The sequence below is a fragment of the Bos grunniens genome, chromosome 4 (genome assembly GCF_055505025.1).
Source record: "Bos grunniens cultivar Pamir isolate PY7600 chromosome 4, Bosgru_T2T1.0, whole genome shotgun sequence".
Lineage (NCBI taxonomy): Eukaryota > Metazoa > Chordata > Mammalia > Artiodactyla > Bovidae > Bos > Bos grunniens.
In genome coordinates this window covers 87,748,228-87,770,191 of record NC_141168.1, presented here as the reverse complement: position 1 = coordinate 87,770,191, position 21,964 = coordinate 87,748,228, and the positions used below count along the sequence as shown (strand labels likewise).

The 21,964-nt window shown below is 41.3% G+C and overlaps 1 protein-coding gene across 1 annotated transcript in view; it reads right to left on the bottom strand.

Moving 5' to 3' along the window:
- Nucleotides 1–1,037, bottom strand: part of LOC147374479 (ATP-dependent translocase ABCB1-like) — a 102,160-nt gene extending 101,123 nt beyond the window's left edge. The window contains 2 exon segments of the mRNA XM_086398068.1: nt 74–144; nt 706–1,037. Coding sequence (XP_086254194.1) covers nt 74–138 — 65 coding nt within the window. The 5' untranslated portion in view covers nt 139–144; nt 706–1,037.
- Nucleotides 1,038–21,964: the final 20,927 nt, after the last annotated feature.

Here is a 21,964-nt window from a genome sequence, read left to right as displayed (position 1 = left end):
TCAGAGTTGGAGGCCAGAAACAAATCTCCCAAGTTTCTCAAGCCATGTAAAGTAAAAAAATGAAACAAACTACCTTTTTTTGTCCCTTTTCAAGAAGTTCTTCCCCCCTGCTCTTCCATTGCGGCCGTCAAGATCCATCGCGACCTGAGGAGCAACCCCAGCCAATCAGTCAAATCACCTCAGAAGGCTAAGATGAAACTGAACTTTACTACAGCGCGCCGGGAAGAAGGGCGGAGGGCTCGCCTTGACGCTCCAGCGGCTCGTGGCCGCGAGGGTCGCCGCAGAGGCATGCCTCAGCGCCACGCATCCAGCCTCTGCAAGCGAGTACAGGGGCAGGGCGGCGGCCCGGCCCAAACTCTGCCCGCCTCCACCGCGGCTTTTGCCTCCCGATTCCCCACGCCATCCATCTGCCCGCGGGCTCAGAGCCCGGCTGCCCGCACAGCGCTGGCTCTGTGGGCTCGGGGCAGCAGACTCCAGGACGCATAACTAGCGCCAAAAAAAAAAAAAAAACCCACACCAAACTAGAGACTGGGGTGCCTCAGAGCTCCCCGACTGAGAATAAGTCTCACCCTTTTGGGTCCCCTTGGACTTGCCAATTGTAATCTCCCTTTCCCTCTCCTCTGAAACCCAACTCAGGAAATTAGAGAGCCCACCCATCCTCCCCCCGAACCTTCTCCGTCTAGTCCCCAGCTTCCCGCGCCCTACCTCCGGCTTTCCCTCTTAATGTTCACTAAGGCGTGAATCTTAGAAGTAGATTCATACTCCAGGGGAAAAGCGCGGCGGATGCGAACAGCGGTCTCGGCTCCTCTGAGCCTTGAAGAGCCGCTGGTCCAACACGCCCTGGCTTCCCCTGGGAGCTTGGAGCAGGGAGCGGAGAACTTGCGCAAAGCCCACGCCCGGTGCTCTGCGCTCGGCCAATCAGCCGCAGGCTCGGGACAGCTCCCGGCCGGTTCTATTGAATCCTGATTGCGCCAAGTTACTAAACAGGTTGGAATTATGGGAGGAATGTCCTCGCTTCTGTTGCCCCTCAGCAAAAGGGCGAGCAGCGGAACGCTTATCAGCTGAATCACCGAGGACTTTTATGTTTATAGAGCCCTTGTCTGTACAAGTCCACGAAATTATGAGTATATAGATATTCCAATACTTTGGCCACCTGATGCGAAGAGTTTACTCATTGGAAAAGACTCTGATGCTGGGAGGGATTGGGGACAGGAGGAGAAGGGAGAATGAGATGGCTGGATGGCATCACCGACTCGATGGACATGAGTTTGGGTGAACTCCAGGAGTTGGTGATGGACAGGGAGGCCTGGCGTGCTGCAATTCATGGGGTCGCAAAGAGTTGGACACGACTGAGTGGCTGAACTGAACTGAGATAAAAATATCACTATACAATTCGCTTCTTGTGACTCGAGTAGATAAGGGAAATTTTCTTTGATATCGCATCCAATATATTCTAATAAAACAATCTCCAGCTTTGTCCATTCTGTAGTTAAAATTCCCTTCCGCTCTCTTATATTTTGTTTTTCATTAGAGTACACACCGTTTGGTACTTGTTTTTTTTTTTTTTTACAAATTTTTTTCTTTATAACAACAAATTAAAGATATGGTGAAAAGATAAAATTCCCTTCCAAGCAGTATTATTTAAAAGGCCAGGTGAAATTTTTCTGCAAGTGTTTTTTTCAGTATGTTAGACAGTTTCTAAGGTATACACCTTTGTTTGAAGGGACATACAAATAAATGGTCTTCCCTGGTGGCTCAGATGGGAAAGAACCTACCTGCAATGCAGGAGATGGGGTTCGAACCCTGGGTGGGGAAGATCCCCTGGAGAAGAGACTGGCAACCCACTCCAGTATTCTTGCCTAGAGAATTCCATGGACAGAGGAGCCTGGTTGACTGCAGCCCATGGGTTGCAGAGTCAGACATGACTGAGCGACTAACACTTTCTGCTTCAAGAAATAAATAGGAAGATTTTTTTCTTAAGTATGTAAGTCGAAACGGACATTTCAAGGAAGAAATGTATGTAAAAGAGTGTAATATTTTTGGGTTTTAGCCATCAGGTGAATGCCCTGTTTTTCTCAAGGTGTTTTAAAACTCCTATATTTTTATTTGGCTTCTAAAAGTATTGTGTATTTTAACATGTTCCTTTAGTTGTAATTTAATGCCATATCTACTGTTACCATTTACAGGTTTTTCTGGTCCTCTCTTTTCCTCAAATTGATGAAAAGTAAGTGCAATTGTGAAGACAATTAAATTCATAAAGCAGCGTTAACTCACATTAGAGCTTTTCATACTTGTCAACCCAGGGGAAATGGATGTTTTTGTAACCTTTTGTCTTCGTTCACTGACAGAGGAGTTACCTCTCAGATCGCTGCAAAAGTTTAAAAGAAGAAAATCTTTTTAGTTTTTACAGCATAGTGTATTTTCTGTACTTTAAGTAACTTGTATTTCAAAGCCATAATTTGCTATCTTTTATTCCAGATTTTCTTTGCCTTGATTTTTTTTTTTCACTTAGCTATACAATCAGGTTTCTTTACAAACTGTTAATTAGCCTTTCTAACAGACCACTCATATTCTCTGTGTTCTAACTGGAAATGTGTGTGTATAGCATCAGCCCAACCATTTAAAGGCTTAACACCAACCCTTTGTTCCACCTGGGGCAAATGTATAAGGCGTTCCCCTTTCTCCCATGTGTTTTTAATCTGATTCATGCTTCTGCTCTTTTTTTCCACTTTTGTTTTACCCTGTCCCTCATTTAGTTTATGTGATCTTGTTATATATTCAATATTTTACGTATCCTTGAAAAATGCCCTATATCCTCCCTAAAACAATGCAGGATTTTTTTAAATTCAAGTATAGTTGATTGTCAATGTTGTGTTAGTTTCAGGTATGCAGCAAAGTAATTCAGTTTTATATATATATTTTTTCTTTTTTAGATTCTTTTTCATTATGGATTATTACAAGATATAGAATACAGTTCCCTGTGCTACACAGTAATTCCTCGTTATTTATTTTATATATAGTACTGTGTATATGCGATTCCCAAACTCCTAATTATCTCCCGCGCCCTTTCCCCTTCGGTAACTAAAAGTTTGTTTTCTATGTCTGCAACTCTATTTCTGTTTTGTAAATAAGTTCACTTTTATCAGTTTTTTAGATTCCACATAAAATTGATGTCATATGATATTTGTCTTTCTCCCTCTGACTCACTTAGTATGATCATCTCTAGGTCCATCCATGTTGCTGCAAATGGCATTATTTCATTCTTTTTATGGCTGAGTTACAGGATATTTTTTAAAGTAGAACATATATTATGTTGATTGCACTATTTCTACAGGCTTGAGCTTCAAGTGATAATCTCTATCAAGGAGTACATGGTTTAAGGATCAGAATAGCCCACAGAATTTTCAATAAAGCTCTTACATATATATATATATATTAGTTGTTTTGCTCCACTGGCATGAAGATATGGATATAAAATACAATGGACCTAAAACAATGGATGGTTCCAGCTACTTCCAAGCCATGACCGTTGATTTTAAAGACTCTGACTCCTGTCTCACATTACTGCCAGCCACTCCTGGTAATACTGAACAGCTGGACTAACCACTTCCACTATGAACCTCATTAACTTCCGGTGAAACTCTTTGGAAAGTAACCCCTTTGCAAGTCTTGACTCATACCCCTTCATTCAAGCAGCCATTTTTCCTTTTGAAGTGTGCTTCCCCATAATCCGTACCTTCCTGTCTTCCACTGGCACGTAGTCCTTTCACAGGCTTTAATGCACTCTCCCAACATTCAAGATTAGCATCCCTGCCACAGTTTATTACATACCTGCGGGAATAATAATACATACCTACGGGAGTAATAATAACTAGCATTGACTAAGCACTGGCTGTGTGCCAGGAATTATCCCAAGTATTTGAAAGAGATTAAATCATTTAATCCTCACAATTATCCTCTGACATGTGTAATTTTATTGTTACTCCCATTTTACAGTCAAAGAAACTGAGGTTTGACATCACATGCCCAAAGTCACACAACTGGTACGCAGCTGACCCAGGACTTGAAAGCAATCCAGCTCCCAGCCCTCATAACTACACTCTTAACCACTTGCCTACAATGCTATTATAGTACACTCTCCTACACTGCCTTTTCAAGCCCCATGAAACATTTTTATCTTATGACTATCTTAGAAATCATGCAGTGGCTCCTTACCACCAACTGTATCTATCGTATCTGAGAGTTCCCACTTGACTTTTAAGGGCTCTAACACATAATGTCTCTCTGACTGTCTTCATCCACCTCACTTCCTTACACTCTCTCTCTCAACCCCAACACATATATGAGTGTTCACTCCATTTTGGCCCAACTCACCTCTCAGATGATTTGCTTTTTTTCCCCTCTGTGCCTTTCCACTGTAAATCTTTAATTTACAGCAATTTTCTTTTATGGTACCAAACTCCACAAACAACTTCAACTTAGATTCAACTACTGCATGCATGCTAAGTCGCTTCAGTCTCGCGTTACTCTTAAGCGACCGTATGGACTGTTGCCTGCCAGACTCCTCAGTCCATGGGATTTCTCGGGCAAGAATGCTGGAGTGGGTTGCCATGCCTTCCTCCAGGGGATCTTCACAACCTGAGGGAACCTACATCTTGAGTCTCCTGCATTGGCAGGTGGGTTCTTTACCACTAGCACCACCTGGGAAGCCCTTTTGCTAAGTTGGAACAATTCATAAGTTACTCAACTTTCCAGTCCTTGAGTTGTCCCTTTGGTAAAAGGAGATAATAATGATACCTTAAAAAGTTATTGCAAGATTAAGTGATTTGTGTATTGAAAAGGCTTGTACAGTGCCTGAAACACATTAAGCACTCAGTAATTGTTATATATTAGTAATAAAACCCCCTTCTCAGTCTATTTTTGCCCTTCCTTGCTATTCTTCACCTCATGTATGTAGCTACATGTATGTATTCTCTGTTACTTTCAACAAGCTTTCCAGGTGACTCAGTGGTAAAAACCTGCCTGCCAATGCAGGAGACACGGGTTTGATCCCTGGGTTAGGAAGATCCCCTGGAGAAGGAAATGGTAACCCACTCCAGTATTGTTGCCTGGGAAATCCCATGGACAGAGGAGCCCAGTGGGCTACATTCCCTGGGGCCACAGAAGAGTAGGACACGACTGAGCCACTAAACAGTAACAAGACTTTCAACAGTCATAGAGGCGCTAAATGATAGTGACAGATGGTATAAACATTAAATTCTGCCTTCAGGGAGATTGCAGATTGTTTTATTCACAGAAGTTCTTCTGGCCGAAATAGACTGGGATTGTGTGCTTTATTATTTGGTTGTGTTGCAGTTCATATAGTGCTGAAAAGTACACTTCATATAGTACTGTACTGTCTGTGGCAGAGATACCATAAATGCCATGGTCAGGATAGTTTCTCTATTTTCTTTGAAACTGTTTGCCATTCAAAATAACATTAACCTCTTCTGAAACACACCTTTCTACCCAATGTCAAGCAAAATTAGTATGTGAAGCTCTACCAAAAACTCTTTTTATTGAGATATAATTAATATACATTATTGTATTAGTTTTGGGCTTCCCTGGTGATTCAAATGATAGAGAATCTGCTGGCAATGTGGTAGACCTAGGTTCGATCCCTGGGTTGGGAAGATCCCCTGGAGGAAGAAATGGCAACCACTCCAATGTTCTTGCTTGGGAAATCCCATGGACAGAGGAACCTGATGGGCTACAGTCCGTGGGGTTGCAAAGAGTCAGACACGACTGAGCAACTAAGCAGCAGTCTTCATTCTAGGTGTACAACATAATGATTGGATGTTTGTGTATACTGGGAAATAATCACCACAATAAGTCTAGTTAACATCCGTCACTATGTCTAGTTATGGAGTTTATTTTCCTTGTAATAATCTAGCTATGGAGTTTATTTTCCTTGTAATAAGCACCTTTAGATTTCACTCTCTTAGCAACTTTCAAATATGTTATTCAGTATTGTTAACTTCATGCTGTCCGTACATTACATCTTCATGACATTTATTTTATAACTGAAAAGTTGTACCTTTGACTCTCTGCAGCCATTTGTCCCACTCCCACTTTCCACCTCTGGCTACCACCAGTCTATTCTCTGGATCTATGAGCTTGTTTTGCTTTTGTTTTTAAGATTCCATATATAAGTGAGATCAGATTGTATCTATTGTTCTCTGTCTGACTCAGTTCACTTAGCATAACGCCCTCAATAACGCCCTTAGCATAACATCCATCCATGTTGTTGAAAATAGTAAGAGTCATTCTTTTTATGGCTAAACAATATTCATTTCATGTGTACATGCCACATTTTCTTTATTCATCTGTCAGTGGACATTTATGTTGTTTCCATGTCTTTGCTCTTGTAAATAATGTTTCAATGAACATGAGCAAGCGTATGTCTTTTGGTAATTTTGTTTTCTTCAGGTGAATGCCCAGAAATGGAATTGCTGGACCATATAGAGGTTCTGTTTTTAATTTTTTGAGGAAACCTCCATACTGTTTTCCATAATGATAGTACCAATTTACATTCCAGCAAGTAGTGCACAGTACTTCCCTTTTCTCCAGGTCCTCACCAATATGTTCAGATGACTCAATCTTAAATGTAAAGAGTATTTGTACATTTAAGTCCCATAAGTGGTGAGTTTCACTCAGTGCATTGAAAAATTAGATATTAGATGTAGCACCACCAGCATTTTAGCTACTTTTATTTAGTTGGCTTTATCTTACAGCCTATTAAACTATTCACAAATGAATCTTAATTCCTACTGCTTGCATTTTAATTTCTGTAAATGTGTTATTAATAAATGTTTTTATTTCTTTAATGTAGAATTTCAGAAGTTTTAAATTCTGCCATTAATAGAAAATCCATTATATGTGTTTTTATCAACCACCAAGCACCGACTAAAAATGGATTCTGAGGAATGTCCAGGCTCTCTGGTTGTATATTTAGATGACTATTTATATCCTAGCTCCCTCAACCCTTCATTACCTTTTCAAGCCACTATTACAATTTATTTTTTGTGCTCTCACCTACTTTCCTTCTTCTCCTAAGAAGAGAATTTTTTATTCTTCAGGAGGTTCTTCTTCCCATGACTCTTTTGTGGTAAATCCTGGAAGGAGACTGTGCCAGTCAGGAAAAGATTGCAATTTTAAGTAGGATGATCCCATGTGATTGAGACAGGATGGAGGAGTTATCATGATGCAGTTAAGATCTTGGGAATCCTAGATCCTATCTTGGTCACATGAGGTCTGAGATAGGATGGAGCTGAGGAAGGTTATCAGCGACGCAGTTAAGATCTTGGGAATCCGAGATCCTGTCTCAGTCACATGAGATCATCCTACTCAAAACTGAATATTAATGCTTTTAAAATTATTTCTGTAAAATGGTTTCTGATGTAGGGTAATTCTCACGCTCCAGTGTTTCCTTCTAGATTCATGGGTGTGTACGCTTGTATGAGAATTTAGAGGTCAATGTATGCAGGTCTTTTATTACACCAAGTCTCTGAAATGCTAAGTCACTTAACTGAAGGCCATATAATCAGCAAGGGTTGAGTTAACAGCATTGATTTTCTGACACTGAGTTTGCTGTTCTTTCTATCATGTTGCTGCTGCTGCTAAGTCGCTTTAGTCGTGTCCGACTCTGTGTGACCCCATAGACGGCAGCCCACCAGGTTTCCCTGTCCCTGGGATTCTCAAGGCAAGAACACTGGAGTGGGTTGCCATTTCCTTCTCCAATGCATGAAAGTGAAAAGTGAAAGGGAAGTCGCTCAGTCATGTCCGACTCTTAGCGACCCCATGGACTACAGCCTACCAGGTTCCTCCATCCATGGGATTTTCCAGGCAAGAGTACTGGAGTGGGGTGCCATTGCCTTCTCCATCTATCATGTTGAGAGGGATCCTAATGGTGAAAATTTCAGATTGGCTACTGTAGGGGCACAGGTGCAATTAGACTCTCTAGCTGTTTTACTTCACCTTAGTGGCAAGTTTGGGAGAAGGCAATGGCACCCCACTCCAGTACTGTTGCCTGGAAAATCCCATGGACGGAGGAGCCTGGTAGGCTGCAGTCCATGGGGTAGCTAAGAGTCGGACACGACTGAGCGACTTCACTTTCACTTTCCACTTTCATGCATTGGAGAAGGAAATGGCAACCCACTCCAGTGTTCTTGCCTGGAGAATCCCAGGGACGGAGAAGCCTGATAGGCTGCAGTCCATGGGGTCACACTAAGTCGGACATGACTGAAGCAACTTAGCAGCAGCAGCAGCAGCAGTGGTGGCAAGTTTCTCTCACTTGATTTTGTTTTTGCCCTTGATCAGTTACATTACTGACTAGGGTTCTCGGCCTCCTTAATCAATCGAAATTGATGAGAGGCCAGTCAAGAAATTTAGACAAGGCATTATTACTGGGGCTCATGCTGCAGCAAAGAGGAGGGAAAACAAATAACAGGTTCCCTTGCTTGCTCGCTTGCTCCCCAAGGTGGGGCAAGTTGGTTCCTTATATGGGGTGACAGCAGGGGTGTCAGGAAGATCTGGAGAAGAAAGTGTCAGTCCACTCCAGTATTTGTTGCCTGGGAAATTCCGTGGACAGAGGAGCCTGGTGGGCTGGGCTATTGTCTGTTGGGTCGCAGAGAGTCAGACAGGACTTAAAGGACTTGTTGTGACTAAACAACAACAAGGGGGGGTCCAGGGCTCACCTGGAGGGGTGGCTGAGGTAGTTTGCCCGCTTCTTTGGTGATATTGTGTGCAGGGGGCTTGCACAGTGCCTTGCTTTTGCCTCCCGCTCTTCAAAAGTGGCAGTTAGGTTTTTGGTCTCTTCATGTCACGTTGTCCATAATTTGCCCCAACCGCACCTGCACATGATTATTTTTAGTTTCTTGTACTTTGTTTTTATTTTGTTACTCGAGGGGATATTTGTCCAGATGCAAGCACTGCAGCAAATGGTCCCGGTCGTAGGTCCTAGCCTGCCTCATTGAGACTTGCCAGTTTTAATCACCATTTCTCAGGACCAGGAGAAGGGCTATAGTTCGAGGGCACACTCTGCCTTAGTAGTGTCTGAAGTCCAATTATCTGGGATTCTAAAGCTGGCCAACTGAGACCTGGGGTTTATTTTGTTGCACATACTTGAAAATGCTTGAAAGAAATATTGCTCATTATAAGTTGCATTTCTGTTGTAGCTCAAAATTAAATTATGTATTAAAATACCTTAAATGATATCTTAAATGATTTCTCACGTTATTAGAAAATGAGGACATACTGCTAACCACAGAAGTGTAAAAGAAATTGCAAAATTTGTCATTTACTTCATGACCCTTTCTTGAGACACTGATGAATTCTGATTCTTATCTTTAGTTGGTTTCTCTTGTGTTAGTCCTTCCCAGTGAGGGATTCTGTAGTTCGACCGAATTTTTGACTGCATTGTCTCTGTTACTTGACAGCCTGCCATGATCTTGTAGCTCTTGTGTTGCTTCTAATCACTGTTATATTGCATGTTCTTTTCCAGGAACTGGAAATTTAGTCTGCAATTAATATTCTGCTATCACTTCTAATTTTATTCCTTTTATTTTGCTGATTATTATGCATTACAGTCAAACAGTCCTCCCTCAAGCCAAGTATATTGGGGCTTCCCAGGTGGCGCTAGTGCTAAAGAACCTGCCTGTCAGTTCAGGAGATGCTAAGGGATGTGGATTTGATCCCTAGGTCAGGAAGATCCCCTGGATGAGGGCACGGCAACCCACTTCAGTATTTTTGCCTGGAGAATGCCATGGACAGAGGATCCTGGAGGGCTACAGTCCATGGGGTCACAAAGAGTCAGACACAACTAAAGCGACTACAAGCCAACTATATTATCTTATTACCATTTCATCACACGACAAAGATGAACCTCTTGCTATTCTACAGTCTAGTTTTTCTCACTCTCTGTCATCTTTGTTACTGTAAATACAGTAAATTCCAAAGATCATGCTTTAAAATTGCCACCTGGGTGGCTCAAAACATCTCACATTGAGTATTGGACTTGTTTTTGCTTTCTTTCTTTTTATTATTTATTTTTTTATCTGACTGTGCCGGCTCTTAGTTATGGCATGTGGGATCTTTAGCTGGGAGTGTGAACTCTTAGTTGCAACATGTGGGATCTAGTACCCTGACCAGGGTTCGAACCTGGGCCCTCTGCATTGCGAGTGTGGAGTCTTGGCCACTGGACCACCAGGGAAGTCCCCAGGCCTGAACTTCTGATCCTGTCGCCGGATTGGCTTCTCTTTCAGTTGCATATCTGAGTCAGCACCATCATTTACTTCATATCAGAAACCTGGGGAAAGGGGCAGTCAACCTCGGCACCTGCTTCTCCCCTACTTTCTGTGTCAGACTTGAATCCATTTTCTCCTCAACAGTGATAATAGCCTGGAGAAGGGAAGGTCAACCCACTCCAGTATCCTTGCCTGGAGGATCTCACGGACAGAGGGTCCGACATGACTGAAGCGACTTAGCACACAGGCACGCACGCAATTTTGTCAAACCATAATAACTACTGTCCTCTCTTACCTGGGTTACTATCAGAGCTTCCTACCTGGCTTCTCCATATCCATTCTAGAACGCTTCTAATGCACTCTCCACATCAGGCAAAGTAACGTAAAAATGCACATATGGCCATGTCACATACCCATGTAAAGACTTGCAATGCCTTTCCATTGCTCTCAGGTTCAATTCCCAATTCATCTCTGTAGCTACAGGCTGCTTCTCTCTTTGCTCCTTCATGATCCAGGCACGCTGGCCTCTGTGAGCTCCTTGGAGCTTTACTGTGCACGGTGTTCCTCTTGCCCATCCTCCTGGAGTGATCTTTCTCTACCCGCTACCCTCTCCTACCCCTTACAACTGGCCAACAAGCATTTGCATGGAAACACACACACACACACTCTTTTGGTTCAAACATCAGTTCCTCAGAGAAATATTCCCTATGCTTCTGGGTTAGATTTTGTCATCCTGATAGTAGTTCTCCTTCCTATTAAACATCACAATTGCAATTTTTGCTCATTACAAAATGTGTCTTTTCCACTGAGATATAAACCCGGTAAGGGCAGCCCATTTCTGCTTTGTTCTTCTGTTTCCCAACAAAGGAAAGATACTGAACACGGTAAATATTTACTGAATGAAGGAATGGCTAAGTTAATATTGTTGTTCATCCCCTTGCTTTTTCTCTCTTTATACTGGGCCTTCCTTGTTTTGAATCATCATTCCACATTTGTAGAACAAATTTGAAAGATCTTAGCTGATTAACATCTCTACCTTCATTTAACATTCTTAGAAAGATTCCTTTAAAGATGAGGAAACTAAGACTCAGTGAAGCTGAAAGATTCCCATCTTTCTGAGACCAGGAAGGAAAAGACACGTGTGCTAATGTGCTCAGTCGTGTCTGACTCTTTGCGACCCCATGAAATGTAACCCACCAGGCTTCCCTGTCCATGGGATTTCCCAGGCAAGAATACTGGAGTGGGTTGCCATTTCCTCCTCCAAGGGATCTTCCTGACCCAGGGATCAAAGTCGAGTCTCCTGTGTCGCCTATATTGCAGACAGACTTTTTACCCACCAAGTCATCTGAGAAGCCTTTATGAAGAAAATAGGGCATTAATACATTTTTAAAAATGCTTAGGACATGTCTGAAATTCTTTGAACTATGTATCAAAATCAATAGATTTGATTTTCAGTTTTGTGTACATATTGCAAATAAAAATCAGGACCTATTATATTAATTTACTTTAAATAAATAAAACAATTATTCACAAAAGAATAATTTTTGATTTACAACTTTTTGTATATAAAAAAAAATTATAAAAGGGGAATTCCCTGATGGTCCAGTGCTTATGACTCAGCACTTTCACTGCTGTGGCCTGAGTTCAATCCCTGGTCAGGGAATTAAGATCCCACGAGCCATGTGGTGTGGCCAAAAAAAAAAAAAAAAAGCTTAGTTATGCATAGAGCAAATCACCTTTACTGAAGAGAAAGACTGGGAAATTTCTGGAGACTGTTAAATGTTCGAGATTTGTGACTAGCATTGGAAAGAATTTTCTGCTCTTTGTCACTACCTGCTTTACTCTGCTAATCTGGTGCCACAAGAAATACATTATTTACAAAATTTTTTATAGCAGTGCTCCAGATAGTTCTCTCAGACCTAAGAATCCCATAACAACAAAACTTTACAAATATTTATTGAGTGATTGTACTGAACACTCTAGGTATAAAGAGAAATGAGTTAACTCTTGCCCTCAAAAGAGCTCCTAATGTATCAGAGGAAAGAAGGTAAAAATAATGACTAATATTTATTAAGCTGTAAATCAGATGTTTTTACCCGAGAAGGCAATGGCACCCCACTCCAGTACTCTTGCCTGGAAAATTCCATTGACGGAGGAGCCTGGTGGGCTGCAGTCCATGGGGTCGCCAAGAGTTGGACACGACTGAGCGACTTCACTTTCACTTTTCACTTTCATGCACTGGAGAAGGAAATGGCAACCCACTCCAGTGTTCTTGCCTGGAGAATCCCAGGGACGGGGGAGCCCGGTGGGCTGCAGTCTATGGGGTCGCACAGAGTCGGACACGACTGAAGTGACTTAGCAGTAGCAGCAGATGTTTTTACACAATGCTGACACAATTAGGTCTATCATTATATTTATTTTAAAGAAAACTAAGACTCAGTGATGTTTAAAAAAGCTGTAAAATAACACCCAGTCAGTGACCAATAGGACAGAAATTTGCATTCAAGATCCCATACAGCAATCTGAACTTTGGAACCCACATCTTTAACCACTTCTCTATGTTTCCTCAGGTTCAAAATGATACAGTGTTTAAAAAGCAGAACTGAGATCTTTTCTCAGGCATCTATTGAGCTACTTAAAGACATCCTTTTTTTTTTTGAGAGCCTATATATCCAGATTTGACCTTTCCCCCCAAAAAATCACATAGATTAATGCTAAATGTATCTCTATTAGAGACGATGAATATTTGAGGTGCGTGTTTTGTTGTTGAAAGGGTACTTAAAATAGTCTCCATCCATGTGCCAAGGAAAGCAATTCAAATTTATGAAAATGTAAAACCAAACTGCATCAACAATTGTTATGTATTTTCAACAGTTTCTCATAAGTAAGTTCAGGCCTGTTAAAACTACTGAGCTGGAGTATGTTTGAACGATTTAATAGGCAGTTTTCAGAGCTAGTTTCTGAATGAGATAGCTTTCAGTGTAGCCTTGAGACATGGGAAGATTGGTAATTAAATCCAGAAAGATGTTGTCGTGGGCTCTATGGGTGGAATGTGTGTGAGAAGAGTTTTTTAGTATTCACAACTGCTATCAGCTTGGGCGTGACAGCAGGAAGCCTAGTTTACATGTCTGGATGGTGTAACTCCACGTGTTCCTTGATTTTTTTCCTCTTCCATTATGGTTTAAAGGATATTGAATACAGTTCCCTATGCTAGACAGTAGAATCTCACTGTTTACCTGTTTTTTTAAATTTATTTTTCATTGGAGGATAATTGCTTTACAATGTTGTATTGGTTTCTGCCAAAAAGAACGTGAATCAGCCAGAAGTGTACATCTGTCCCCTCCCTCCTGAGCCTCCCTCCAATGACCCCCCTCTCCTATCCCACCTCTCTCGGTTGTCAGAGCACCAGATCTGAGCTCCATGCGTCATGCAGTAACTTCCCACTAGCTATCTGTTTTAATATGGTAATGTATACGTTCCAAAGCTACTCTCTGTTCATCCCACCCTCGCCTTCCCTTGCTGCGCCCACAAGTCTGTTCTCTGTCTGCGTCTCTATTCCTGCAAATGGGTTCATCAGTACCATTTCCCTTGCTGTTGTCATTTAGTTGCTAAGTCATGCCCGACTTTTTGTGACTCCATGGACTATAGCCTGCCAGGTTCATCTGTCCATGGAATTTCACAGGCAAGAAGACTGGAATGGGGTGCTATTTCCATCTTCATGGGATCTTCCTAACCCAGGGATCAAACCCATATCTCCTGTATTGGCAGGTGGATTCTTTATCACTAAGCCACCTGGGAAGTCCACCATTTTTCTAGATTCCATATATACATGTTAATGTATGAGATTTGTTTTTCTCTTTCTGACTTACTTCACTCTGTGTAACAGGCTTTAGATTCGTCTACCTCACTAGAACTGACTCAAATGCTCCTTTTATGGCTGAGTAATATTTCATTGTGTGTATGTACCACAACTTCCTTTTCTATTCATCTGTTGATGGACATCTACGTTCATCTCATGTCCTAGCTATTGTAAATAGTGCTGCAATGAACATTAGGGTCTTTTTCAATTATAGTTTTCTCAGGGCATATGCCCAGTAGTGGGATTGCTGGGGCATGTGATAGTTTTGTTCCTAGTTTTTTAAGGAATCTCCATACAACTCTCCATAATGGCTGTATGAACTTACATTCCCACCAACAGTGCAAGAGGGTTCCCTTTTCTTCAGCCCTCTCCAGCATTTATTTTTTGTAAATTTTTTCATGATGGCCATTCTGACCGGTATGAGTATAGTAGTTTGTATCTGTTAATCCCATTTCAGAATTTCAGGATTTTAGAATTTATATAATTTCCTTTAAAGAAAGCAAAGGAAGTATCCAGGGAAATGGGGATAGTTGGAAGAATGAATAAAAATATGGAATGGGAAAGCAAGGCTGCATAATATTAAGATCTTTTCTTTTTTTTTCCCCCTCAACATTCAGACATTCCTAAGCCCATAATTTTCACTTATAAGTTGGTGGAAGACAATGTTTTTACATAATACAGTGAAGATTATCACTGTCCTAAGCATGTTGTATAGTAAGAAAGAAAATTCCAGCCAAAAGTGTAGATCTTTTCTCAAGATATGTGTACACACACACACACACACACTCATGTATGTGGGCTTCCCAGGTGGCACTAGTGGTAAAGAACCCTTGTGCCAATGTGGGAGACGTAAAAGATGTGGGTTTGATCCCTGGGTCAGGAAGATCACCTGAAGGAGGGCATAGCAATCCATTCCAGTATTCTTGCCTGGAGAATCCCATTGACAGAGGACCCTGGTGGGCTACAGGCCATATGGTCACAAAGAGTCGGACACGACTGAAGGAACTTAACACATGCACACACACACATATATATGACTTCTCTGAGAGCTCGGTGATAAAGAAACTGCCTGCCAATGCAGGAGATGTGGGTTCAATCTCTGGTCTGGGAAGATCCCCTGGACAAGGAAATGGCAATCCACTCCAGTATTCTGCAGAATCCCATGGACAGAGGAGCCTGGCATGCTACACAGTTCATGGGGTTGCAAAGAGTCAGACACAACTCAGCAACTGAACAATAACAACATATACTCCTGGAAACTGGTGTTAGAAAAATAATTCTAAATCCTAAAAGCTTTATAACAGACTTGATTATTACAATGTTGTTTGAAATACAAATGATACGCTGGAAAATAATTATCCAACAGTATAGGAACAAAAGTAAATTTGATTTGTGACTACTTTCATATGTAAGAGGACCATGGAGTAACATAGCAAGAGTTTATCATGTAAATAAGTAAAAACACAGGATACAGGACTGTTTTTACCATACGATTACTATTGTATAATACTGCTTGCACATAATGAAAGGCCCTGAATATTGGGGTGAAGAAAATGTGAATTATTATTTCTAAAATTTACAAATATATATGTTCTATTATTCTGTAAGTAGCATGATGTATTTCTGTAAGTGTGACACTTTTTTGTTTTACAAACTTTATTGAAAATAAAACTTGTGCCTTTGGTTTTTGACTTCTATAGAGTTTTATCAGATTATAAGGAATTGTCATTTAGAATGAAGAATTTGTATGATAATGTCGTTTTCTGTTTAAATATTTGATTGTATGTTATGTGCAAGCCATTGTGCTATGTGGCACAGCTTCTGCGGCAGATAACAAGGAATGAAAATTTGTCCTTGGTGTGAAGAAATTCACGATAATTTAATAAATATAGTCTTGCCATACAATAACATTTTTATAGTTAAATTTAGCACAGATTGTTATATTATGGACAATTCAGATAATGAATTTGTCTGATAAAGAAAGATAGATGTTGTGTTCAATACGGAACTGATACAATTCTGTGTTGGAAAACACATCAATGTTAAAGTCAAATTTATAAAACTCTTGCCAAGCCATGTAACAGAATTTTGGAGAAACTGGCTGAATCCAGATTTGATGTTCTGGTACCTACTCTAGGAAGAACCATTAATAATAATAGCTTACACTTGTTGAACAATTACTAAACACCACACCCTGTTTTAAGAGCTTCTCTTGTTTTCCATTTAATCTTCCCCCAAACCCTATGAAAAAAGTGCTGTCATAATTATCCCATGTTTAGAAATCAGAGAATAGAAGTATTTAGAAATCATGTAATTTTCATAATACTATTAATCATAGTATTAATACATTAAGGACCATGTCAAGAGCTATCCCATAACTTCATGGTAAAGTCAAATTGTTTGAGAAAGGTTCAGTGGGCCATATTCACTGCATCCTTCATTCAAAAGGTAACAAAAAACATTGCATAGATGAGATTGAGCACTTTCAGGGAGGTATAGTCAAAGACTACAGGTGGACAATAAACACATGAAAAGATGCTCAGCATTGTCAATTATTAGAGAAATGTGAATCAAAACTATAATGAAGTAGCATTGTTCAGTATGACCATCATCAAAAAGTCTACAAATAGTAAATGCTGGAGAAGGCATGGAGATAAGGGAACCCTCCTACCTACATAGTTGATGTGAACATAAATTGGTGCAGCCATTATGGAAAATAGTATGGAGGTTCCTTTAAAAATTATAAATAGAGCTACCTTATGATCCAGCAGTCCCATTTCTGGGCATATACCTGGAAAAGATGAAAGCTCTAATTCAAAAAAATTTGTGCACCCCAATGTTCGTAACAGGACTGTTTACAATAGCCACATGTAGGCAACCTAAATATCCATCAACAGGTGAATTGATGAAGAATATATGGTATGTGTGTGTGTATATATATATTATATATGGAATATTAGCCTAAAGAAAGAATGAAATAATGCCATTTGCAGCAACATGGATGGACCTAGAAATTATTGCACTAAGTGAAGTGTCAAAGACAAATATTATATGATATTGCTTATATATGAAATCTAAAAAACAGTACAAATGACCTAATTTATAAAGCAGAAATAGACTCAGATATGGAAAAAAAACTTGTGATTACCAAATGGGAAGGCAGGGTAGAGGGATAAATTGGGAGTATGGGATTGACAGATACACACTAACAGATATACACTATGTATAACATAGATAAACAACAAGGATTTACTGTATAGCACAGGGAACTATATTCAGTATCTTGTAAGAAGCTATAATGAGAAAGAATATAAAAACAGAATCACTTTGCTCTATACTTAAAACTAACATAATATTGTAAATCAACTATACTTTAATTAAAAAGAAAGAAAGACAGAAAACCAAAACATATTGTAAGAGGAATGAGTGATGTAATGGTTAATTTTGTATGTCCACTTGACTGACTATAGGGTTCCCAGATTAAACATTATTTCTGGGTCTGCCTGTGTGGTCTTTTGGATGGGATTAACACTTGAATTGGGAGATTCAGTAAAGTATTGCCATCTCCAATGTGGGTGGAAACCATCCAATCCATTGAGGGCTTGAACAAAACAAAAGATGGACAAAGGAGGAAGTCACTTCTTGTTTTTCCTCCCTCAGAGATGAGCCGGGACTTCTCATCTCACCTTCTCCTGTTCTCGGACTGAGATTTACACTATTGTCTCCCCTGGTTCTCAGGCCTTTGGATGGGAAATGAATCACATCACTTGCTTCCCTGGGTCTCCTGCTTGCATAGATTGTGAGACTTCTCAACCCCTTCGTGTTTATGTGAGTCAGTTCTATACACACACACACACACACAAACACACACTATCATTTCTGATTCTCCCAAGAGTCCTGCCTAATACAGGAAGGAGGTGTATGGGTGGCAAAGCAGAGCAGAGGACAAGCCCATGGGAACAGGATATGGGCTGATTTGGGTTATATGTTCTATTTAATCCATTCCATCAGTTACAGTTCTGCTTGACGCTGCAAACAGGGAATCAAAAAATTAGATTATCTAGCTCTTCTGGCCTAGGGTTCTGTTAAATGGATTTAGACACTGGTCTGATGGCTAAATTTCACTTAAGTGGGGAGGGGGCTTGGCCATCACCAGGACAATCCTGCATTCAAGCATTTGCCTTAAAAAATTATTTATCCATTGCATGGGAAATTCCTACACTCTTGTCGGTTCTCTATCTTTCCTTTTAGATAGAAAATGGTAATGACACAATCAACCAAAATTAAATGAGGACTGTATGTCAAGTAGGGATTCCTATATATCATAAAGGACAGCATTTGTAACAACAATCTCATTTACCATGTTGATGGTTAGAAAACACTAAAGAATGACAACATGTAGTTTTCTCATATGAAGCAAAACCACAGCAACATACCCCCCCCCACCAAAAAAAAAAGTGAAAATTTTTTTTTTTTCTTTTACAAAGTACAAGTTGTCTCAGGACATGAAAGTGCACAGTACTGGCACCTATTATCAGGAACCTACTAAGGCATGAAAGAAAGAACTAGAGTTTTCAATCAGAAACTGTATGAAACCCTAAGTCATTAGGGAAACTAATGAAACGTTGCTAAGTGCCACCAAATCATAATGTGGCAGCACTTCTTATTTGCTGTTTCAACCGTTCTCCACAAGGCAGCCAGGGTGTCCTTTCAAAATACAAATCTGCTCTGGTCAGTCTTTTGCTACATACAGTTTCTAGGGCTTCTCAGGACTCTTAGGATAAAGATCAAAATGCTTCCTGAGATCAAGGAGTTTGTGTAAAGCAAATGCTGTCTTCCTTTCTGGTCTTCTGTCCAAAAATACTCTCTACTCCCCTTTATTCTAAGAGCTCCAGCCACACTGACCTCAGGCAGAATGCATTTCCTCCAGCCCTGGGACATTTGTATATGCTCTTCCTTCAGCCTGCGTTCCTTCTCTCATCTTAAGCTCCTTTAACTAGTTAATTCCTAATTCTTCCTTTACGTGTGTTCATGCTAAGTGGCTTCAGTCGTGTCCAAACTCTTTGCAACCCCATGGATTGCAACCTGCCAGGCTTCTTTGTCCATGGGATTCTCCAGGCAAGAATACTGGAGCGGGTTGCCATGCCATCCTCCAGGGGATCTTCCTGACCCAGGGATCAAGACTGTGTCTTCCACAGCTGCTGCACTGCAGGCAGATTGTTTATCACTGAGTCACTGGGGAAGCCCAATTCTTCCTTCACACCTCAGCTCAATCATTACTTGCTTCCCTGACATCCCTGTAGGGACACAGTGTTGTTCAACTCCAGAGGCGCTTCTGACATTATATTCTATGGTAATAGTACTTTCTGGAGTCCTATTCCTGAAACCAAATAGAGTCGGGCGTCCCTGGAGAAAATGGTTCAGGCATGGCTTTCTTGACATAAGAGAAGCCATTTGGGGCCGAAATTATTTTGTGATCTAAGCCTGGTCACAATGCTTGGCCTTGAACTGTTCTCAGTAATTAATGATCTTAAGAAAAAAAAGAATACAGAAACAGGACTTCCCTGATGGCTTAGTGGGAAGAATCTGCCTGCCAATGCAGGAGACACAGGTTTGATCCCTGATCCAGGAAGATCCCACATGCTGTGGACCAACTAAGCCCGTGTGCCACAACTGTTGAGCGTGTGCTCTAGTGCCTGTGAGCTGCAACCACTGAGCCCATGTGCTGCAACAACTGAAGCCTGTGAGCCTAGCGCCTGTGCTCAGCAACAAGAAAAGCCACCACAATGAGAAGCCCATGCACTGCAATTAGAGAGTAGCCCCCTCTTGCTGCAACTGTTAGGAGAAGCATACTGACTGAAACCGCCCACCCTGGCCAGGCACCATAGTAACTATTTGCATGAGTTGTTTCATGACAGGCAGTCCTAGTAAGAAACAGGGAACTAATAAGCCACCATCAATCAGAAGAGTTCAGAAAAGGTCAAAAGGAGACACCACGTTTCTGACCACCTCCTAGAATCCTTCTCTCTGGCATCCATCTTGGCTGAGCCAATGCGTGTGCCACCAGGAAGGACTCTGAGTCAGAATGATTGGCCAAAGACACCCCAGAAACTAATCCCATTACCGTAAAACCTGAGACTGTGAGCATGTGGCAGAGCAGTTCTCCTGGGTTCCCCTACCCTACTCCTCTCCACCCAGGCGCTTCTTCCCAATAAAGTCTCTTGCTTTGTCAACACATGTGTCTCCTTGGACAATTCATTTCCGAGTGTTAGACAAGAGCCCACTCTTGGGCTCTGGAAGGGGTCTCTCTTCCTGCAACAAATGGTGACTCTGGTGGGATTCTTCTTCACTGTGACTGACATCCTGATCATTCGGGGTACTCAGGGACCAGTTTGCCCGCCGATGAAACAGGCTTCCCTGTCCATCACTCACTCCCGGAGTTTATTCAAACTCATGTCCATTGAGTCGGTGATGCCATCCAACCGTCTCATCCTGTCGTCCCCTTCTCCTCCCTCCTTCCATCTTTCCCAGCATCAGGGTCTTTTCAAATGAGTCAGTTCTTCACATCAGGTGGCCAAAGGATTGGAGTTTCAGCTTCAACATCAGTCCTTCCAATGAATATTCAGGACTGATTTCCTTTAGGATGGACTGGTTGGATCTTCTTGGTGTCCAAGGGGCTCTCAAGAGACTTCTGCAACACTATAGTTCAAAAGCATCAATTCTTCGGTGGTTAGCTTTCTTTATAGTCCAACTCTCACATCCATACATGACCACTGGAAAAACCATAGCTTTGACTAGATGTAACTTTATTGGCAAAGTAATGTCTCTGCTTTTTAATATGCTGTCTAGGTTGGTCATAGCGTTTCTTCCAAGGAGTAAGTGTCTTTTAATTTCATGGCTGCAGTCACCATCTGTAGTGATTTTGGAGCCCCCCAAAATAAAGTCTCTCACTGTTTCTAGTGTTTCTCCATCTACTTGTCATGAAGTGATGGGACCAGATGCCATGATCTTAGTTTTCTGAATGTTGAGTTTTAAGCCAACTTTTTCACTCTCTTTTACTTGATGAATCAAGCGTCTCTTTAGCTCCTCTTCAATGTCTGCCATAAGGATGGTATCATCTGAGTATCTGAGATTATTGATAACTTCTCCCAGCAATCTTGATTTCAGCTTGTGCTTCATTCAGCCCAGCATTTCTCATGATGGGGAACAACAGGCTGGTTCTAAATAGGAAAAGGAGTACTGTAAATACCCTGCTTATTTAACTTATATGCAGAGTACATCATGAGAAAGATCATGGCATCTGGTCCCATCACTTCATGGGAAATAGGTGGGGAAACAGTGGAAACAGTGTCAGACTTTATTTTTTTGGGCTCCAAAATCACGGCAGATGGTGACTGCAGCCATGAAATTAAAAGACGCTTACTCCTTGAAAGGAAAGTTATGACCAACCTAGATAGCATATTCAAAAGCAGAGACATTACTTTGCCAACAAAGGTCCATCTAGTCAAGGCTATGGTTTTTCCAGTGGTCATGTATGGATGTGAGAGTTGGACTGTGAGGAGAGCTGAGCGCCAAAGAATTGACGCTTTTGAACTGTGGTGTTGGAGAAGACTCTTAAGAGTCCCTTGGACTGCAAGGAGGTCCAACCAGTCCATCCTAAAGGAGATCAGTCCTGGGTGTTCTTTGGAAGGACTGATGCTAAAGCTGAAACTCCAATACTTTGGCCACCTCATTCGAAGATTTGACTCTTTGGAAAAGACCCTGATGCTGGGAGGGATTGGGGGCAGGAGGAGAAGGGGACAACAGAGGATGAGATGGCTGG